Source organism: Maniola hyperantus, chromosome 2 (assembly GCF_902806685.2).
Source record: "Maniola hyperantus chromosome 2, iAphHyp1.2, whole genome shotgun sequence".
NCBI classification, from domain to species: Eukaryota; Metazoa; Arthropoda; class Insecta; order Lepidoptera; family Nymphalidae; genus Maniola; species Maniola hyperantus.
This window is the reverse complement of record NC_048537.1, coordinates 2,547,067-2,565,470: the sequence shown is the minus strand read 5'-3', so window position 1 is coordinate 2,565,470 and position 18,404 is coordinate 2,547,067. Positions and strand designations below refer to the sequence as shown.

General features: G+C 39.1%; 1 protein-coding gene across 3 annotated transcripts; it reads right to left on the bottom strand.

Moving 5' to 3' along the window:
• Nucleotides 1-321: 321 nt before the first annotated feature.
• On the bottom strand, nt 322-4,253 carry LOC117994332 (arginine kinase). Of its 3 annotated transcripts, none has more exons than XM_069502237.1 (3): nt 4,111-4,253; nt 1,995-2,173; nt 322-1,431 (listed from the first exon to the last, which is right to left on the bottom strand). In XM_069502237.1, the coding sequence occupies exons 2-3, from the start codon at nt 2,158-2,160 to the stop codon at nt 530-532; spliced, it is 1,068 nt and encodes a 355-aa protein (XP_069358338.1). In that variant the 5' UTR covers nt 2,161-2,173; nt 4,111-4,253; the 3' UTR covers nt 322-529. The 3 variants fall into 3 exon arrangements, with proteins under 3 accessions (XP_069358338.1, XP_069358334.1, XP_034838115.1); XM_069502233.1 differs by lacking the exon at nt 4,111-4,253 and adding an exon at nt 3,552-3,869; XM_034982224.2 differs by lacking the exon at nt 4,111-4,253 and adding an exon at nt 2,613-2,772.
• Nucleotides 4,254-18,404: the final 14,151 nt, after the last annotated feature.

Genomic DNA, 18,404 nt, shown 5'->3' with positions numbered 1-18,404 from the left:
AGCCACCATCACAGAGTACATTGAATAAACGGGCTACGGCCACCATTTCCCGTATATTAAAAGTGCTTTCAAAGTCAAAGTCAAATGATTTATTCAAAATAGGTAATAAATTACTCGTATTGATGGTCTGGTATGGTGTTAGATTTGAAGAAAGACGAAACTCAATCAATGAATAAAATTCTAAAGAAACAAACAAACTAGGTACCTACCTACGCTATAGAGTATAGTCAAAATTAAATATTTTAGGTAAAAACTCTTAATTGTTGTTATAAATGACGAATGAAAGGGGGGGGGGGGGGGGGTAATAAAATGAACAAACAGTTTTGGTCTTAACGCTAGCTGTCTTTATTTTCCATTTCCTTATAGAAAATACTTTTACGAAAAACAGTATAAAGGGCCGCCCGCGTGCCCGAACGCCCGAGTGAAGCGCCGATGACTAGTTCGCCCGGCAGCCCAGCCAACATCCAATACTTACGTGAAAACGATAAATAATACAAAAAAAAATACTGATTAGTAAGAGATCGATAGCTTACAGGGACTTCTCGATTTTGATCAGTTCCGCGATGCCGTCGTACATCTCTTTGACGGCATCGTATTCGGTGAGGCCCATGCGGCGTTTGTTGGAGATGTCGTACACGCCGCCCTCGGCCTCCGTGTGCTCGCCGCGGGTGCCGCGGACCTGCAAGTGGTACTTGGAGGCTACTTCCTCTAGTCTTGCCTTGTCGGCCGCCAGCTTGGGCACCTTGATGTGCACGGACGCGCGAACCGTCGTGCCCAAATTGGTGGGGCAGAAAGTGAGGAAGCCCAGGCGGTCGTGATGAGAGAACGGGATCCGCTTCTCGATATCGTTGACAGCGTTCACTAGCCTCTTGTATACCTGCTTCAGGTCACCGCCCATCTGCATGGAAATGATGCGAAGGTGGTCCTCCTCATTGCACCAGATCAGGAAAGTCTTATTCTCATTGTGGTAGATGCCACGGCCGGTCGGCCAGAAGCGGCAGGCATTAGCTGCCTGGAGGAAACGGTCGCCCTCCTTGAAGAGGAAGTGGTCGTCGATCAGTTGCTGCTGGGTTTCCTTGGACATGCCGGTGAGGGGGTAGAAGGTGCCTTTAAGCTCGCCTTCGAGGCCGGAGAGGGTTGAGGAGACTTTGTCTTCCATTTCCTTGTATTGAGCCTCTGTTAGGCAGGGGTTGAAAGGGTAACCTTCCATTGAACGGCCACAGCGGACACGGGTTGACACGATGAACTCATTGTTGGGGTCCAGATTGCCGAGGGTCTCTACATCACCCCAGTTCTTGGGAGGGTGCTTGTCTGTCTTCTTGAAGCCAGTATGGTAGTCCTCGATGATGGGGTCGAAGAGCTCAGCAAACACTGAGTAAGCTTCAGCATCGGGAGCGTAGATTCCAACTCCAGAGTCCAAGTTCTCAACCCCTAGGAGATAAATTTTAATAATTAAATCATTTTTATAAATTGGCAAACTAGGTAATCATTTTCTTATTGGAATCAAACACCTTTACTGAACACATTATTTTAGTATCTATTGATACTAATCAATCAATCAAAATTATAATTTATGTTCTTTTTATCTTTTATTTTCCATTTTAATCTAAAATTGATAGCAGAATTAAGTAGGTACCTACATGTTTCTTGAAAGAAAAATAAAAGGCACATCTTATGGTAAAGGGAAATCTCAACAATGACCTAAATAAAAACTTAATGTGATAAGGTCGACATTCGCTAAAACAAAATAAAAACGTAGGAAGTCACTAATGAAGGCTTCGGTTTCATTTCATATATCACTGCAAGTAGGTAGGTACTTAACAGCTATCGAGTTTTTACGCTTCAGTAATTAACCCGGATAAGTTCATATTGCTATTTTGCTTATAATATAATCAATACTATATTTTATATCCTCGAGTACCTTAGGTAGGTACCTACTCAGCGAAAATGAACTGAAATACATGTGAAATACCTATTCCGGTTTTTTAACTTACCAGACTGAATACAATCCAGGAGTGTGGAGCCAAAGGATGTTTTCTTGTTCTTAAGAGCTTCGAAAACTTCCTTGGTAAGGTATTTTTTCAGCAGTGACTTTGAGTCAGAAGCCTGGAGCTTGCTGAATCCAGCTTCCAATTTCTCCATGGTTGCGGCGTCCACCATTGCTGCGGCTTTTCTGCAAAAATACAATAAAAATTATTATTCTGAGTACGCTCTGAATAGTAAATAAATAGAATAAAATGCGCTAACGCCTTCAATGCTGCACATGTTGCTCGCGTGCACATGATTTCGAAAATATATAATCTAATTTTTCAATTCCAAGCGCAAAATTAAAATGAGAGAATGACGTGACGCGTCAGACGTACAAAAATTGTGAAAATAAAATTCACTATGGTCGACAAAAAAAATTTAAAAAATTTCCGTTTCTTAAAATAGGGATGGCCAAGTTTTCCTGATGCAACCTAAAAATAGCTATTATAACTAATGGCACTAAGATGATTGCATAAAATATTATTAATCATTCACTGAATTTGAATTTCATAATGTTTGTGTTTAGTTTAATTTACAGGATAACGTTCCATAAAAATAATAATTTACACACAAATATTACAAACCGTCTGATGAGGTAATACGCAAGAACAGCACCACCGCAAACAATAACAGGAATCGTGACTTTGAATTTATAATTCATGGTGATGGTTTGTTTTTGATGCTACTAGGGGCGATGAGAGGGTCTAGCAACTAGGTGATAGTGTCAGGGGAACTGCTGAGGTATAGAATTGTTATTCGAACACACCCAAGAGCCACTCGAATTCAGTAGAATTACGTAATTTTTCCAGAGGTCACCGTAGCCGCGCGCAAGTCGAACGGATTTGTCAGCTCACTGCGCACCGGTACTGCTGCGCGCAGCCATACCTCCCACTCGACGACTGCTTACGAATGTTATCGCGAGTTTCTTATGACTGAATTGCATTCATTTCTGTACGACAACGTAGTTAACATAGCAAAGCATACTCAAATTACAGTCTCATTTTTACATTCCAAGAAAATTTCGTATCATATTCGTATAATAGCAATTCACTTAGGAATACCTACCTACTGGCTTTACAAGTACAACATTAGTGATTTGTTAAAATATTTTTTTTCAATACTAAAGACAAGTTAACTAGTTAAGAACATTATCCAATAAATTCCAAAAAGATTTTAGGACATAGCTGAGACAAAAGTTTTCATATTACCTACATTTTTCGGTCATTTACAACAATTTAAGCCTGATGAAAAATAATTACCTATTCGTTTATCAACCTTACTATATTATATCATTGAAATATTCTATTTTTCAAGAACTTCAATTGAAAACTAATATAATGAGCTGACCAAAAAATACTCTCAATAACAGTGATTTATTAACGTTTTAATTTTACCCTATATTTTGCCAGTATATAAACTGCTAATGCATCTATATTTTACCCGTCATAAAATCCTGAACAATTTGGAATTGTAAAGAAAGAACGACAATCTGTTAAAAACAAATGCCGGCTTATAATACGCACCCGTCGGCTTCTTCAGCCGGTTTGTTTTCCTTGTTCTCTTTCGTCGCACAACCACCCATTTTCACAATTATTACGAGATGTAACTAGCCGCTAAATCATGCACTATATCACAAAAAAACTACTGCAACTAAATAAAATGAACTGGGGATACTAAATGCAATGATGGAGTGATATTTTGCCCAAATGAGTGTGGCTGTGCAGGGAGCGGCGAGGGCGAGGGTTGTCCCGATCGATGCCCAGTACGCACGCACGCGGCTCACGCTTCGCGCCCTTCGGGAACCGCTTTAAAACTTTTCGGAGGGAAACCTACCCCCGGCCAGCGCCACCGTTTACCTGCGCGGGCTTTATTTGAATGTACCGTGGACTCCTCACCGCAAAGAACCGCCGTATCGGAAAAAGCACACTTGAACTTATCATTGCACATCTTGAAACGGTTTAGATTGTCACTAGATAACAATTTAATCGTTATCAAAACTTTTGAAGTGGTGCCGTGTGACACAAGCAGTTGGAGAGGCTGGTCGGGGCGGTAGATTAAATTCTTAAAAAGTCTACCGCTTACCTTGCACTAGAACAACCGTTAGAGTCGACTGCGAGGAGTAGAATGGTCGGTGCGGGAGCGCGCGGAGCGTTAAGGCCCACTACACCCCGCGCCCGCACCGCGGCCCTACCGCTGTCAACCTTGGCCTTGCTGGGATGCTTCACGTCTGGTCATCGCAGACCTGCCGCTTTCTAAATGCTCGCAATAATCATTTAAAACCATGGCTATCACATCGAACTTACGATAAATTACTGAGTAACACTCCAATGCGTAACGTTTTTGGGAATATCATTTTACTTTCTTCTACAGCAGCTATCCGTCACAGCAATCATTTATTCTACAAAAAGTAATCCACAGTCCTATAATATAAATATTTGTGTTTACACAATCATAGCCCAGTGGCTGATATAAAATTAGGATGTTGCCGATTCCTATCCCAAGCTGGACGGTTTCCAAAAGTATTACGGTACGACTACCGGCACTACGAAATTCAGTTTTATTCTTTTCTTGTTTTGATTACACGATGTTTACAACGATTAAATTTATTGACTTTTAAAACGGTCGTCTTAGCTACAGAAATTCCCATAGCTTTTCAATATTGTAAATTGTTTGAAAAAAATTATCCCTGAAATTCCGGTCCTCAGCTTGCTGGCGTAAGGCGTTGTCGAATATTTTACAGTGAAGATAATTTAATTTCAATCCAAATCACGAATAACAATATGTTCAGCTTAAGCATAAAAAATATGTTGTCATTTTTCAAAAATTTTGGAATTCGGAAAATAGGCAAGCACATCACTAATTTCGTACGTCAAAAGTCAAAATGGGTAAAAAACTTTAATCGATCGAGAAGTTTTTACATTTATTAGATGGTTATCTACTACTTTCCATTTCTTTTTTTTTCAAAATTATTTTATGCTTGTTCATTGTTCACCTATCTACGTTGTTCACGTGTTATACGTGTATAAAAAAGATTCCGACGAATTGAGAACCTCCTCCTTTTTTGAAGTCGGTTAAAAATGAATCACTAAATATGTGTTGCTCATCGCAAATATCGAGAACAGCTGAACCGATTTCGCTAATTCTTTTTTATAATATTCCTTGAAGTACGAGGATGGTTCTTAAGGAGAGAAAAATTTAAAAAATTGAATCGACTGTTAGGCGGAACGGAGTTCGCCAGGGCAGCTAGTTAACTGTAATAATAACTAAAATAACTATAGTTATAACCCGACTGCGGCGAAGCCCAAAGGAGGCCTCTTTTATTTTAAAGCTAAAATAATAAATTAATAAGAGTAAGTCCTTACTGTCCTTACTGAACGTGGGCCTTACTCAGGTCCTGACTGCAGTACCTAACTTGTTGTATTTTAGGTAGGGTAAGTAAGTATCTACTTACAGAAAATAATTTCTATCCTTACGTCTATGGGCACATCCTCTTATTTGGATTCTAGAGTTTACGTTACTTATTATATTAGTTATTGTGTTTCCTTAAAAATACATACTTGAGTAAGATAGGTAGTAAGTATAAAGGTTATATTTAAAATACTTGAGTAAGATAGGTAGTAGGTATAACGGTTGTATTTAAAATACTTGAGTAAGATAAGTAGTAGGTATGAAGGTTATGTTTAAAATACTTGAGTAAGATAGGTAGTAGGTATAAAGGTTGTATTTAAAATACTTGAGTAAGATAGGTAGTAGGTATAAAGGTTATATTTAAAATACTTGAGTAAGATAGGTAGGTAGTAGGTATAAAGGTTGTATTTAAAATACTTGAGTAAGATAAGTAGTAGGTATAAAGGTTATGTTTAAAATACTTGAGTAAGATAGGTAGTAGGTATAAAGGTTGTATTTAAAATACTTGAGTAAGATAGGTAGTAGGTATAAAGGTTGTATTTAAAATACTTGAGTAAGATAAGTAGTAGGTATAAAGGTTATGTTTAAAATACTTGAGTAAGATAGGTAGTAGGTATAAAGGTTGTATTTAAAATACTTGAGTAGGATAGGTAGTAGGTATAAAGGTTGTATTTAAATCGCAAAGCACAAAAACGTTCCTATTTCTTTTATGAAAGTAGGACATGTTGCATGGTGTTTATGTTTTTCAAAGGTCAAAACCCTCGTGTCCTTGACTGGATTACCCATGGAATTGCGTGGAGCGTTCGTGGCAAAGAAGCCATAAACGCACCCCAGCCCATCAGCTGTTTCATACATACCTACCTAACCGGCGTGACCTTTACGCAGTTGACCTATATAGCGCCACTTCATACCGCAGTCCGCAACCTTTTCAACAGCATTAGGTAGGTATAGGTAGGTACCTAGCTAAGTTGTGTAAGTATGCGACAGGTCGAAATGGAAATCGGAGAGGGAACGCCCCGCACACCCGCACAGCCCCCGTGCTAACCCGGTGCGAGCGAGCGTGGGTGACGTGCGGGTGTGTGGGGCGTTTCCCCGCCTCATACCCCGATTGCCATCTCAACTTGTCGCGGACTATACGGAGACTAGCGCCCGTCCGTGGCTTCGACTCCGTGCGAATCCCGAAAAATCCTGCCTTTTTAGGTAGGGTTCCGTGGTTACCAAGTTATTTTTAGGGTTCCGTACCCGAAGGATGCCAACGGGACCTTATTACTAAGCCTCCACTGTCCGTCCGTCCGTCCGTCAGCGGGCTGTATCTTGTGAACCGATGACAAACGGATTTCGTTGGAACCATTCGGGAACGAGTCGCAAGTTAGCCGCTGGATTCAGCGGCGCGACGCAAGACTTTGGCGTGTGTGCGTTTATCGAGTCCATATTAGGTTAAAGAGGTTCAATTCCGATTCCGAAATACTCGTAACTTCCTATTGATTTTGCACCTTCGAGCTTCGGTTCAGTATGATTTTTTAACTGATAATAAGAATGCAACCGATATGACTGTGCGTAGTTAATTTTATTTTCTTACACTTGTCTCTTCTGCCTCCGCCTCCGATTCCGGTTCCGGTTCCGAATTCGGTTTCGATATGACCACTTCTGTAACATCCCTGGTCCATATTTGCTATGTACTTATACTATCTACATAATATTATACCAAGAAGTCCTCGTTGTCGAGTTATCGTAGGCATCGTGAGGCGCAGTAGTGCAATACGCGGCAGTATGCCGACAGTAACACACAAGTAACAAATAACAATGCCCCTTGGTTGCTCGTTAAATGAGTTTCCGGTAATTGAAACGATAAATTGAATGCACCTACCCACGGAGTCTAATACATCTTACTGCAGAAATGGGTTATGAGTGGTTCCTCGTGGGATCTTTATAATAAACTACTAAGATAATGCCCGCGACTTCATCCGCGCGGAATTAGGTTTTTAAAAATCCCATGGGAACTCTTTAATTTTCCGGGATAAAAAGTAGCCTATGTCACTCTCCAGTTCTTTATCTATACCCATGCAAAAAATTACGTCAATCCGTTGCACCGTTGCGACGTGATTGAAGGACAAACCAACAAACAAGCACAGTTTCGAAAATAATATAATAGGGGTACTGATTAAATAATGACTGCGACTTCATGCGCGTGGATTTAGGTTTTTAAAAATCCCATGGGAACTCGTTAATTTTGCGGGATAAAAGTAGCCTTTGTCCTTCCTCGGGATGTAAGCTAACTCTGTACAAGCCGTGAAAAGGTAGCAGACAGACAGATACGCTTTAGCATTTATAACATTAGTATGGATATTAGTATGAACACAGAATATATAAGTACGAACTAGATGATGCTCTGATTACTAATAACTAAAGTGGTTATAGCCTAGTGGTTAAGACGTCGGCCTTTTATTCGTAGTTTGGAGCTTCGATCCCGCGCACGCATCTTTAACTTTTCGGTCTTATGTACCTACGATATCACTTACTTTAATAGTAAAGGAAAACTTTAAAAAAAACTTGACCACTTCCTGTCACAATACAGTGATGCAGTTGTTCTTCCTTAGGTGATAGTCAAATAACGTGCCTACCTAGCTAATCAATTTTTCATTTCAGCATATATACTTATATAGTAAGAGAGCGTATCGGAATTTGGGTTTTGTCCTAAGACAAGCGGATGAGTTCATTAACATCGAGGCGTTGCGTGCTTTGTATGAAGCCCTGGTGAAAAGCCATCTGGAATGCAACGCATCCATAATATTATGCTCACCGGGTGAAGCTAAGTACAAAGTTATGTTGGAACGCATTCAAAATAAATTTTTAAGGTTTATGTACCTAAAGTTGTACGGAGTGTATCCGGGATACCCGTTGCTGTATCCCACTCTGTTTGTCATGGGCATGGTGGGATACAGCAGACTGGAATTAAGAAGAGAAGTATCCCTGGCTGCATACATATTTAAGGTGCTAAGAGGGAAGGTGCTTAACCGTGCTGTTCTGCAGGAGTTACGCTTTTGCGTGCCGAACGACAGTGGGTCACGCAGACGCAGGCCTCCACTTGCCTGCTGCAGCGGGCGCCGCTAACGCGCGCGACTTGCACGCTCAACTCGGTCGCTGAACACATCGACCTGTTCAGCTGCTCACTGGGCGAGTTCATAAGGGCCACAACGTTTTTGTTAAGTTTTAAATAAAGTAGGGTTATTTAAGTTTAAGTCAGTTAGTTGTAAATAGTAAAAAGTATGTAATAGGTAATAAGTAGATATAAATTATTTAAGTTAACTTAGCTATCGCATTAGGTTAGCCTGTAATGATAGTTTTAAGTTGTCAAATAACAAAATAAAAATAAATAAATGTTAATTCATTAACTTCAGCTCTGAACAGTTCGCACATGTCATTTGCATTAAAAAAGCGAGGCCGTGGGAAGATTCTGGAAGACCTTGGCAATGACACAAGCGAGCCTTGCTTCAGCGGTATTTAGCCGGTTTTATAAATATTCTTCACTTTTCGCATTTACCGTTTTTCAAGACCGTTTGCACGCGTTTTTTATTTAAATTTAAATAACTTTTCTAATAATAGGTAACTATCTAGTACCTAGTATCTAGTAATAGGTCACGTGATCTTAAGTGATTACTGCCGCCCATGAACATTTGCCGTACCAGAGGAACCACCAATGCGTTGCCGGCCTTTCAGGAATTTTATAGTCCGCCCCTTGAATAATCCCATGTTGTAATCTAATGGGAACACCGCCGAAGGGAGTTGATTCCACTTTTATTTTCGCAGTTATGTGTATGTTGCAGTTAATATTAATTATCACTTGCTTTAATGGTGATTGAAAACATCGTGAGGAAAAACCTGTGTTCTCCTAAATGTTCTCAAAGGTGTGTGAAGTCTACCAATCCACACATGGCCAGCGTGGTAGACTATGGCCAAAACCCTTTTCACTCTGAGAGGAGACCCGTGCTCTGTAGTGAGCCGGTGATGGGTTGATCATGATGATTATGATAGGTGTATATAAAGCCATATAAGTGCACTATATATAGATAGGTAGGTACGTGTGAGTTATGAATCCTAATTACTTATACCTACGTCATTTGATTCGGTTCATAGATACTCTATACTTATGAGTTATGACTAATAAAAACAATTTTATGAATTACAAACATTTCCAGAGCTCAATTGAATTGCTCGATGTAGTGAATTAGAATAGGTACTTTGATCTTTTACAAACTTACAATTTCAACCTTTGCTAGAGTGTTCTCATGGGTGTGGACACCGACATGGCTTAAACCGGCCCTGCTTCTATAAATGTGCTAGTAGGGCTAGTACTACCTACTACAGGCTTTCATGTAGAGTTGGTTACGTAACTCGAGTTATGCAACGCGCGGGGGTGCAACGGATGCCCATGCGACCTTGCCCCGTTTGCTAGCTATTCGTTCTACTTAGGAACATTGACATGGCATAATGCGGCCCTGCTTCTATAAACGTGCTAGTACGGCTAGTACTACCTACTACAGGCTTTCATGTAGAGTTGGTTACGTAACTCGAGTTATGCAACGCGCGGGGGTGCAACGGATGCCCATGCGACCTTGCCCCGTTTGCTAGCTATTCGTTCTACTTAGGAACATTGACATGGCATAATCCGGCCCTGCTTCTATATAAACGTGCTAGTAGGGCTAGTACTACCTACTACAGGCTTTCATGTAGAGTTGGTTACGTAACTCGAGTTATGCAACGCGCGGGGGTACGGATCAATTCCCAGCGGATGCGACCTTGCCCCGTTTGCTCGCTATTCGTTCTGCTGCGGCCAATGTCAGTGCTGAAATTCAAGGCCTATAATATACTGCTTGTGTTAGTAATCAAAGTGGAAATGACTGTGGGAAATTGCTTATGGATTGGAAGGCATCGAAGGGCGAATGATCAAAATTACTTCCTTATCATAATGCCCGATTATATATTTATGAAGCTTTAAATGAAGCTTTTTAGAGCAAGACAAGAAGAAATTGTTTTAGCGTTTAAACTATCATGAGTGATTTCCAGTCACACCCGGCTTTACTCACGTGTTTAATGGGTTCGAAACTAGCCGGGCTAACGTCGACTAAACACGTGAGTAAAGACGGGTGTGAGACATGTATAATAGGAATTGTTTGTTGATTTTGGACGCATTCCCAAGATCTTCCTAAAGGTTACCAATGAACGAGGTCACCATATTGTTTTCGAACGAGTAGGCACCTACCTACCATTTGACCCGAACTGAGAGTCTATAGCTTGTAGGAGATACTTGATAATGGCTAAGAAATAGCGGTGTTAGCCTAGTGATTAAGACGTCAGCCTCCTAATCGTGGAGGAACGAAAAGATCGTGAGGAAACATGCATGCTTGAGAGTTCTCCATAATGTTCTCAAAGGTGTGGGAAGTCTGCCAGGCCGCACTCGGCCAGCATTTTGATTTATTGCCAAAACCCTCCTCATTCTGAGAGGAAACCCGTGCTCTATGGTGATCCGACGATAGGTTGATCATGATGAGCCTTAATAATTTGCCTCATTAACGATCTGTCGTGTTTATCAAACATCGCCTTAAAATTCCTCGAGCCATATTTTATTCATGTGTTCACTGGTTCATTAGTTTCCAGTCGACTGGATCTGACGAGTCAACCACGTCACGCTTCTTGCTTGCTACTCGCTTGCAGTTCAAGCAAAATGTCAATTTTACTATTTGCGTGCTGCATGCAATGGATTTAGGCTAACTTCTGCGTGCTCGACTAAATACTGCCGAATTTCAAGGTTTATAGGTTTTAGTTTGCAAATAAATTGGATTTAACATGAATTTATGGGGCACGCTAGTTTATCGACCTTTTTGTTTTATTACGGTTTCGTGGTAGTAAGGTACAAAACTTTTATCGTTGCTTTGGATTGAAAAATTGAGTTATTAAAGTTCTTATGATGGAACTTGCTAGACACGATCTGCTCGATAAATCTTTATTTTTTTGAATCAAGTTATTTTCTCGAGATGCCTTGGTGTTCCTGGTGCACTTCTGATGGTGTATAGGGACACCTCGTTCCGAGGCAGGCCCTCACCAAGGGTCTGCCTCAGAGGGTGCCAGTGGCTGGGTTGCTCGAACGAGTCTGGTTAGTGGTCACGTAGCCCAACCACCAGGCGATGCGTGGAACACTAGGGGTTTAATTGGTAAAAGTCCAACATATAAGCTTTGTTCCTCCCCGGGCACATTCCACTTTATATACTACCTATTAATACCTACATATATATGTACCTTCATGGGTGAGATGGTATTCATGACGGATATCCCACGAAAAAAAGGATTCGCTTATTGTTTCAGGACAAGCTACAAGATTTTTGTAGTCCTATAGCTGATCAACTTCATCCAATTTCTTGTGATTCAGACTCCAATTTTATCTCAAGAATTTCATAGATACGGAATAATTTTTAACCTTGCCTTGGTAAATTATTTGGAATACTCACCTAAAAGTTAAAAGGAGTGATTGGTTTCTGCGAAACTGAATCGTTATACTTATCTAAGTCTGATTTCATCCAATGGATATAATAAATAGGTACATCGTTGATATGTTCTTACCCACTTATATACCTAGCTACAGATAGTAATTTGTTTACCAGATATGACCTTGAATTGTATGGGTTTGGCATGTAACGCGTCCGTAGAGCGTCGGCCAATGAGCAATGGCAGTGCCAAAATCGAGGTTAGCCAACGTCATGGACTTGTCAGTGGTCAATAAAACCTGTAGTGATCTAGTGGATAATTATTTAAGGAACAATAAAATACGCCGACAGTTTGAACTGTTTTCTGTTCTCCGTTCGTTGAATGATGACTTGACACATCAGTATTCAGTACCCTTATTATAAATGCGAAAGTGTGTTTGTTTGTTGATTTGTTGGTTTATTGGTTTGTCCTTCAATCACGTCGCAACGGCGCAACGGATCGACGTGATTTTTTTGCATGGGTATAGTCAAAGACTTGGAGAGTGACATAGGCTACTTTTTATCCCGGAAAATCAAAGAGTTCCCCTGGGGTTTTAAAACCTAAATCCATGCAAACGAAGTCGCGGGCATCAGCTAGATGCTTCATAAAGGTACCTACGGTTGATGATGATTATTTAGTTGGATTTGAGATTCTAAACTATACCAGCTAAATGCATTAGATCATGCAAGTTATCGACTAACGTCTGTTACCTGTAATGTAAATAGTATCTATCTAATTGATTTTTCATAGCGGTAGGTAGGAAAGCAATGTGACATGCTAAATGGAAAATACACCTAGGTAAATAGGTATGGAGTGAAATTAATAATTTACCGAGTGGAGAAAGGTCTAAGAGTCTACTTGGGGTCTGTCCAGTGTGAGACAACAAAATTAAAGTACCTACCTGTACCTACCTACAACGTCTTTTAGTCAAAGAAGAGAAAAGTACAAGGAATATTCTGTTTCGTATTAGTCCCGCAAATTGCTATTGCACTGGAACCATCTCTGCTTAACATCGAAATGACGTCATTTTGCATTTTTAAACATATACCATCAGCTCGAAACTTCAGTCCAGTGCTACGTCACTAAAATGGCGGCCACGCGCATTAGCAATTTGCGGGACTTATATGATTGACTCACAAAGCAATAAAATTGTTTCTCCCAATTAAATTCATGAACAATCATTGAGCAATTGTATACTGGGTAGGTAGGTGCTTGGACACCTACTTTCATAATCTTAGGCAAAAAGCGCAACGGTATTCGATGGAAATTACCTACCCACCTCCTAACTGTTTGTGAATTAATATTTTCACTTTCAATAAGTATGCAGCTAATCAGACATGAAGATCTAATGTTTTGGCTCGATACATTGAGACTTCAATGTTGCAACTATACATTCTACGTATAGGAAGGTAGCTGAATACCTACCGCACAATCTGAATCGCTGCCAGATCGACGATTGATACGTGTATTGCTCTGATAATTTGTACTTTTCTATTCAGTAAATAAAATCATTTATGTTGCTACCGACGTGACTGTCTTATCGAAGCCATAGTAATATGTTTTCCTGCCTATCTCTCTAAATTGTTATTTTGCAAATTACAATCTATACTAAAAGGTTAGTCGACATCACAGGAGACCGAAGAGCTGGCAGCTACCTCGGACAAAGTTAGCCTAGCAATTCAAAGGGGGAACGCTGCCAGTATCTTCGGAACCTTGCCTAAAGGGACTCCTTTTATAATAATATATTTTAGTTATATTATATTTTTTAAGGTTTTAGTTTTAGTTTCATTTTTTAAGTAATTTTTTAAGATGTTCCCTTTTAGATTAGTATCTTTTAGTTAGTATTTAACATTAGACATAGTTTATTTATTCATTAGTTGATTTATCTATACTTTGTACTTTTCTATTCAGTAAATAAAATCATTTGTGTTGCTACCGACGCCTTATCGAAGCCATAATAATATATCTTCCTACCTATCTTGTGTCTAATAAATTGTTATTTTCCAATCTTTATGTACTATCCATCATTTTAGTAGAACTTACAATCATTGTATTAAACGTGATACATCATCCATCCACTATTACCATTAATTAGGCAGAGAGTTCTTTTCCATGACGGTGCTTGCTTTGCTAGAATCACAGAAATCCTAATTATTGCGAGCTTAACGGAGTCCGTACGGAGTCCGCTCCGCTCGCAGTGGAAGGCGGCTATTAGGATTTCTGTGGCTAGAAATTAGAATAGATTAAATAAATAGATCTTAATTTTAAACAATATGAGGTCTAACTCCAAGTGTAATTTAGTTTGTGATAATTTCACGGTTTTGCAGCGATTGAAGACGAAACTAGAACTTTCTTTCTCATCTTAAAGTTTAACATCATGTAGAGGATACCGCATGCTAATGGTTTGAGCGATATCAGTGGTCTTGGTGTCCTGGGATCTCCTCATTTTGAATCATATATTCCTTAGGAAAGTTCCTAACATAGACCTCTTTAATGTTTGCTGAGCGACTTTGAATTTGTATGTCAGTAACCGCGTTACAGCGCTAAGATTTTGGTTTGCAGGCATTAAGAAGTTGAAGATGAGAAGACTTGACTCAATTTCCCAAAAGCTGCCCGACTTAGCCGAATTCTTCTGTTGGCTTCTGAAATTGCTTTTAATTGAATGATTTGCCCAAGGCAATTGTAGTGTGAAACAATTTTCCATCACCGGTTGCAATTTTATCAATGTGACAATCACAACACTTTTGCTAAGGAATCAGGTAGGTATGTGATGAGCACAACGTTCCTAGAAGCTATGTCAAGAATTAGGTTTACCTCAATGATACCCATACTTCGGAGAGGAAGTTGCACTTGAAAAAGACTATTTCCATCTTCATCAGGCATCAAGTAGTTTTTGTTAAAGAAAATAATTAGGCCTCACCGCAAAGTAAAAACGTAAGATACCTATATTCTGATTGATTTTTATTAGTTCAATTTAAATAAACTTAAAACCTAGATGTATTAATGAATGTAAAAATAAACATTTTCCGAAGTTTATTTTCATTAATTTATTTGGATTCTTAGTCTCATTACGTTAGTTTATTTTGTTTTCACGATCCATTTCAGCCTGATCGTTACAAATTTTATTTACTTACGCTAGATTTCTAAAAGTAGGTATGTAAATTTTTTCAATATGCACTGGACAAACATTTGTCATTTCATTCGAAAATCACTTTCATGTTTACTAGATAGATACGTCTGCACTGCATCATTAAACTTTGTCATCCTTGTGCCACCCTTTTCAGTTTGTAAACAATTAACAAAGTCTGCTCGGCCACCTCTATTTATATCACATTTAACGATAATAGATTAATTAATCAAAGTAAATATTTTGGCATTGGCACTAAGATTTGCATTAATGTGCCAGGTGATAATTAAATAAATGGGTAAATATATCTCTCCGGCGCTTTAGGTGATTGAATTTGAGAATTATGGTGTTTGAAATTCTGCTACGTTAGAAAAATATTCGCATGATGTTAGTCTTAGATGGTCTAGACTAGACCATAGTTTGATGTCGGCTCCGTGGTCCCACAGCTTCGTCCCACTGGTGGGTCTACGTTATACCACCATGGCATGTACCTATCCGTGCCACTCATGGGTCTATTTCATTTTTGTGTTAGCATTCGTCCCAATTACCAATATGCTAACGTGAATCTTGAATCAGATCAAACAACTGCACAAGTACATAAACTGGGTAATACATCCTTTGGCATACCTACTTAAATCCTGTGCCTAAATTTTCTAAATCTCTGCACTGTGTTGTTTTGGCGTAAAATACAAACTACAAATCTATGAAATTTTCGATTTTGAATTTGAATTGGCACTGTCAATCTTATCTATAGGTGTGACTCAAATAAATAGCTCAAGGTAGCAACATGGAAACTGATAATGTGGTGAATAGATAAAATAGGGAAAATGTCAATTTTTTTAAGAAATCTTTCGATAACGGAAAAAAATATTCCTGTTATCTTCCACTCACCTGATGTCGTACAAAGTGGTCAATGCAAATGCGGTATATAGAAGCCCCACAACAAAATAAACACGATAAATGTTCTTGGAAAATTTTCTCAGCGATAAAACCATTTTGGAAATTTTTCGAATCCGTCCGCGGTACCGATTCCAAACGCCATGTCCGATAGTAGGTAAATTGTTATCATTGATAAACTTGATAACACCACTTATTTCGTATTACGATAACTAATCTGATATGAATTATGTCTAAGCTTAAGCAACGGTTTGATTGCAATGAATTAATGATTTCAGATTTTTTATATTTGCTTTGTATGTTCCGTGTCTTTGACAGGGTCTTTCAGGGTATGGGATCCTATGACTAAGCCCTCGTTGTCTGTGCATCCATCCGTCTGTCTGTCTGTATCTCGTGAACAGTAAGTATTTCTATTGCCGCTATAACAACAAATAATAAAAATATCAAAATGACCGCCGTGTAAATTAAAAAAAAAAGTGATATTCTACGATAGTACGGAACTCCGTGTGCGAGTCCGACTGAACCGGTTTCATAATATATTATTCTAAACTCTTTCTTTGTAGTTATTTGTTTGAACCCTATAAAAGAATCTTTATTAAGAATTCAGTAGAAAGGGGAGCTTAATCTATGGATCTTTGTAATAGTGTCATCATTAAAAGGGAACATAAACTAACATTTAAATGAGCGGCACATAACTATAACTAGGCAAGAGTCAAGACAGGAAGCGGTATCATGTCAGGAAGTCAACCACCATCCTAATTATATCAAAGGTTGGAAATCATCAACGTTGGAAAGATGAATCATCGTTGGGTCCGTCCAAAAATTGCAATAGGTACTTTGCTAGACTGACGCAGTCATACTTCTCAATACTTGGCCCGATTTACATATTCATTACATATAATATTTATCCTCAAGAGAGAGATTCCAGTCAGAAGTTTTTTTGCGTCATTTTGCTCTGACTCAATGAAATTTTGCGTCATAATTTCCAGGTAAAATATCGGCCTAAAAGTAGTGGCAAATAGCAATGATGCAATAGGTACTGTTGCAAATTCCTAAAGCATAAACAGAATTTTTAGTGTTTCGTTTAATGCTGGGTTATCTTTTAACTGATATGGGTGGTTGCATGGGTAAATAATCTACATTTATAAATTATGGTGATTTATATGGCAGTTTGTTCGTTTTTGATATTATATCCTCGATCAGAAAGGAAAATCTTTTTTCCTGCGAAAATACTCTCGACACTCTCTCTTTCACTGAACAAAATAATTGCTGCTGTTGCTAGAATATCAACTGTATGTAATTGGATCAGAACATAATAAAATATAAATATAATCGATCAATGGGGTAAATAGTTGTGCAAGCAAAAATCTTATTCCAAGCAAAAAGGACAAAATGGAGCTTTTAGAATTAGAATAGAAAAATTGCTAATCACTACCCTAATTATAAATGCGAAAGTGTGTTTGTTTGTTGGTTTATTGGTTTGTTGGTTTGTCCTTCAATCACGTCGCAACGCAACGGATTGACGTGATTTTTTTCATGGGTACCTGTAGTTTAAGAGGCTACTTTTTATCCCAGAAAATCAGAGTTCCCACGGGATTTTTAAAAACCTAATTCTTCTTCTCTAAACCCTAAACTTACGAGTACCCTGATAAAATGACTACTTATTTAAAAAACCAAAGTAGGTACCTACCTACAGCCGAGAGTATCTGTAAATATACATATACCTACTATGGTTGGTACTATGAGAATAAGTATCTAAGAAACTTCGAAAGCTACAGCCTGCAGTCTGCACTGTCTTCAAGCATCCATCTCCATGTCTCGACGCTGACAGAGCCTAAGCCTGAAAAACCTAAATCCACGAGTACGAAGTCGCGGGCATCAGCTAGTACTTAACTACTTAAGTATTGTACTGTAGACTCTATAGAGTCTAGAATTCCGACTGTAACTGGATCAGAATATGAATATATTAAAGGAATGCTAGCGTCGTCCGTTCGCCGCGCGTCGCCGGAGGAAGGACAGACAATTTGTAGCTACACGGACTGAACATCCGGTCGCGCCCGCGGCCCATTCATGTAATATACCCACCAACCCAGCCTACGCTCTTGTTCAAACCAATTTGCAAACTGTCCGAAGTCAATTCCATGTATTGCAATTTGCAAACTGCAATTGTCAAGAGTGCTGTCGAGTAAACACGTGGGAATTTTAAATTAAGACTGACGACTTGCATATAGACTTTTTCAGTTCAATCATCATCATCATCATGATCAACCCATCCCCGGCTCACTATAGAGCACGGGTCTCCTCTCAGAGTGAGAAGGGTTTTGGCCATAGTCTACCATTTGGTAGACTTCACACACCTTTGAAAACATTATGGAGAACTCTCAGGCATGCAGGTTTCCTCATGATATTTTCCTTCACCGTTAAA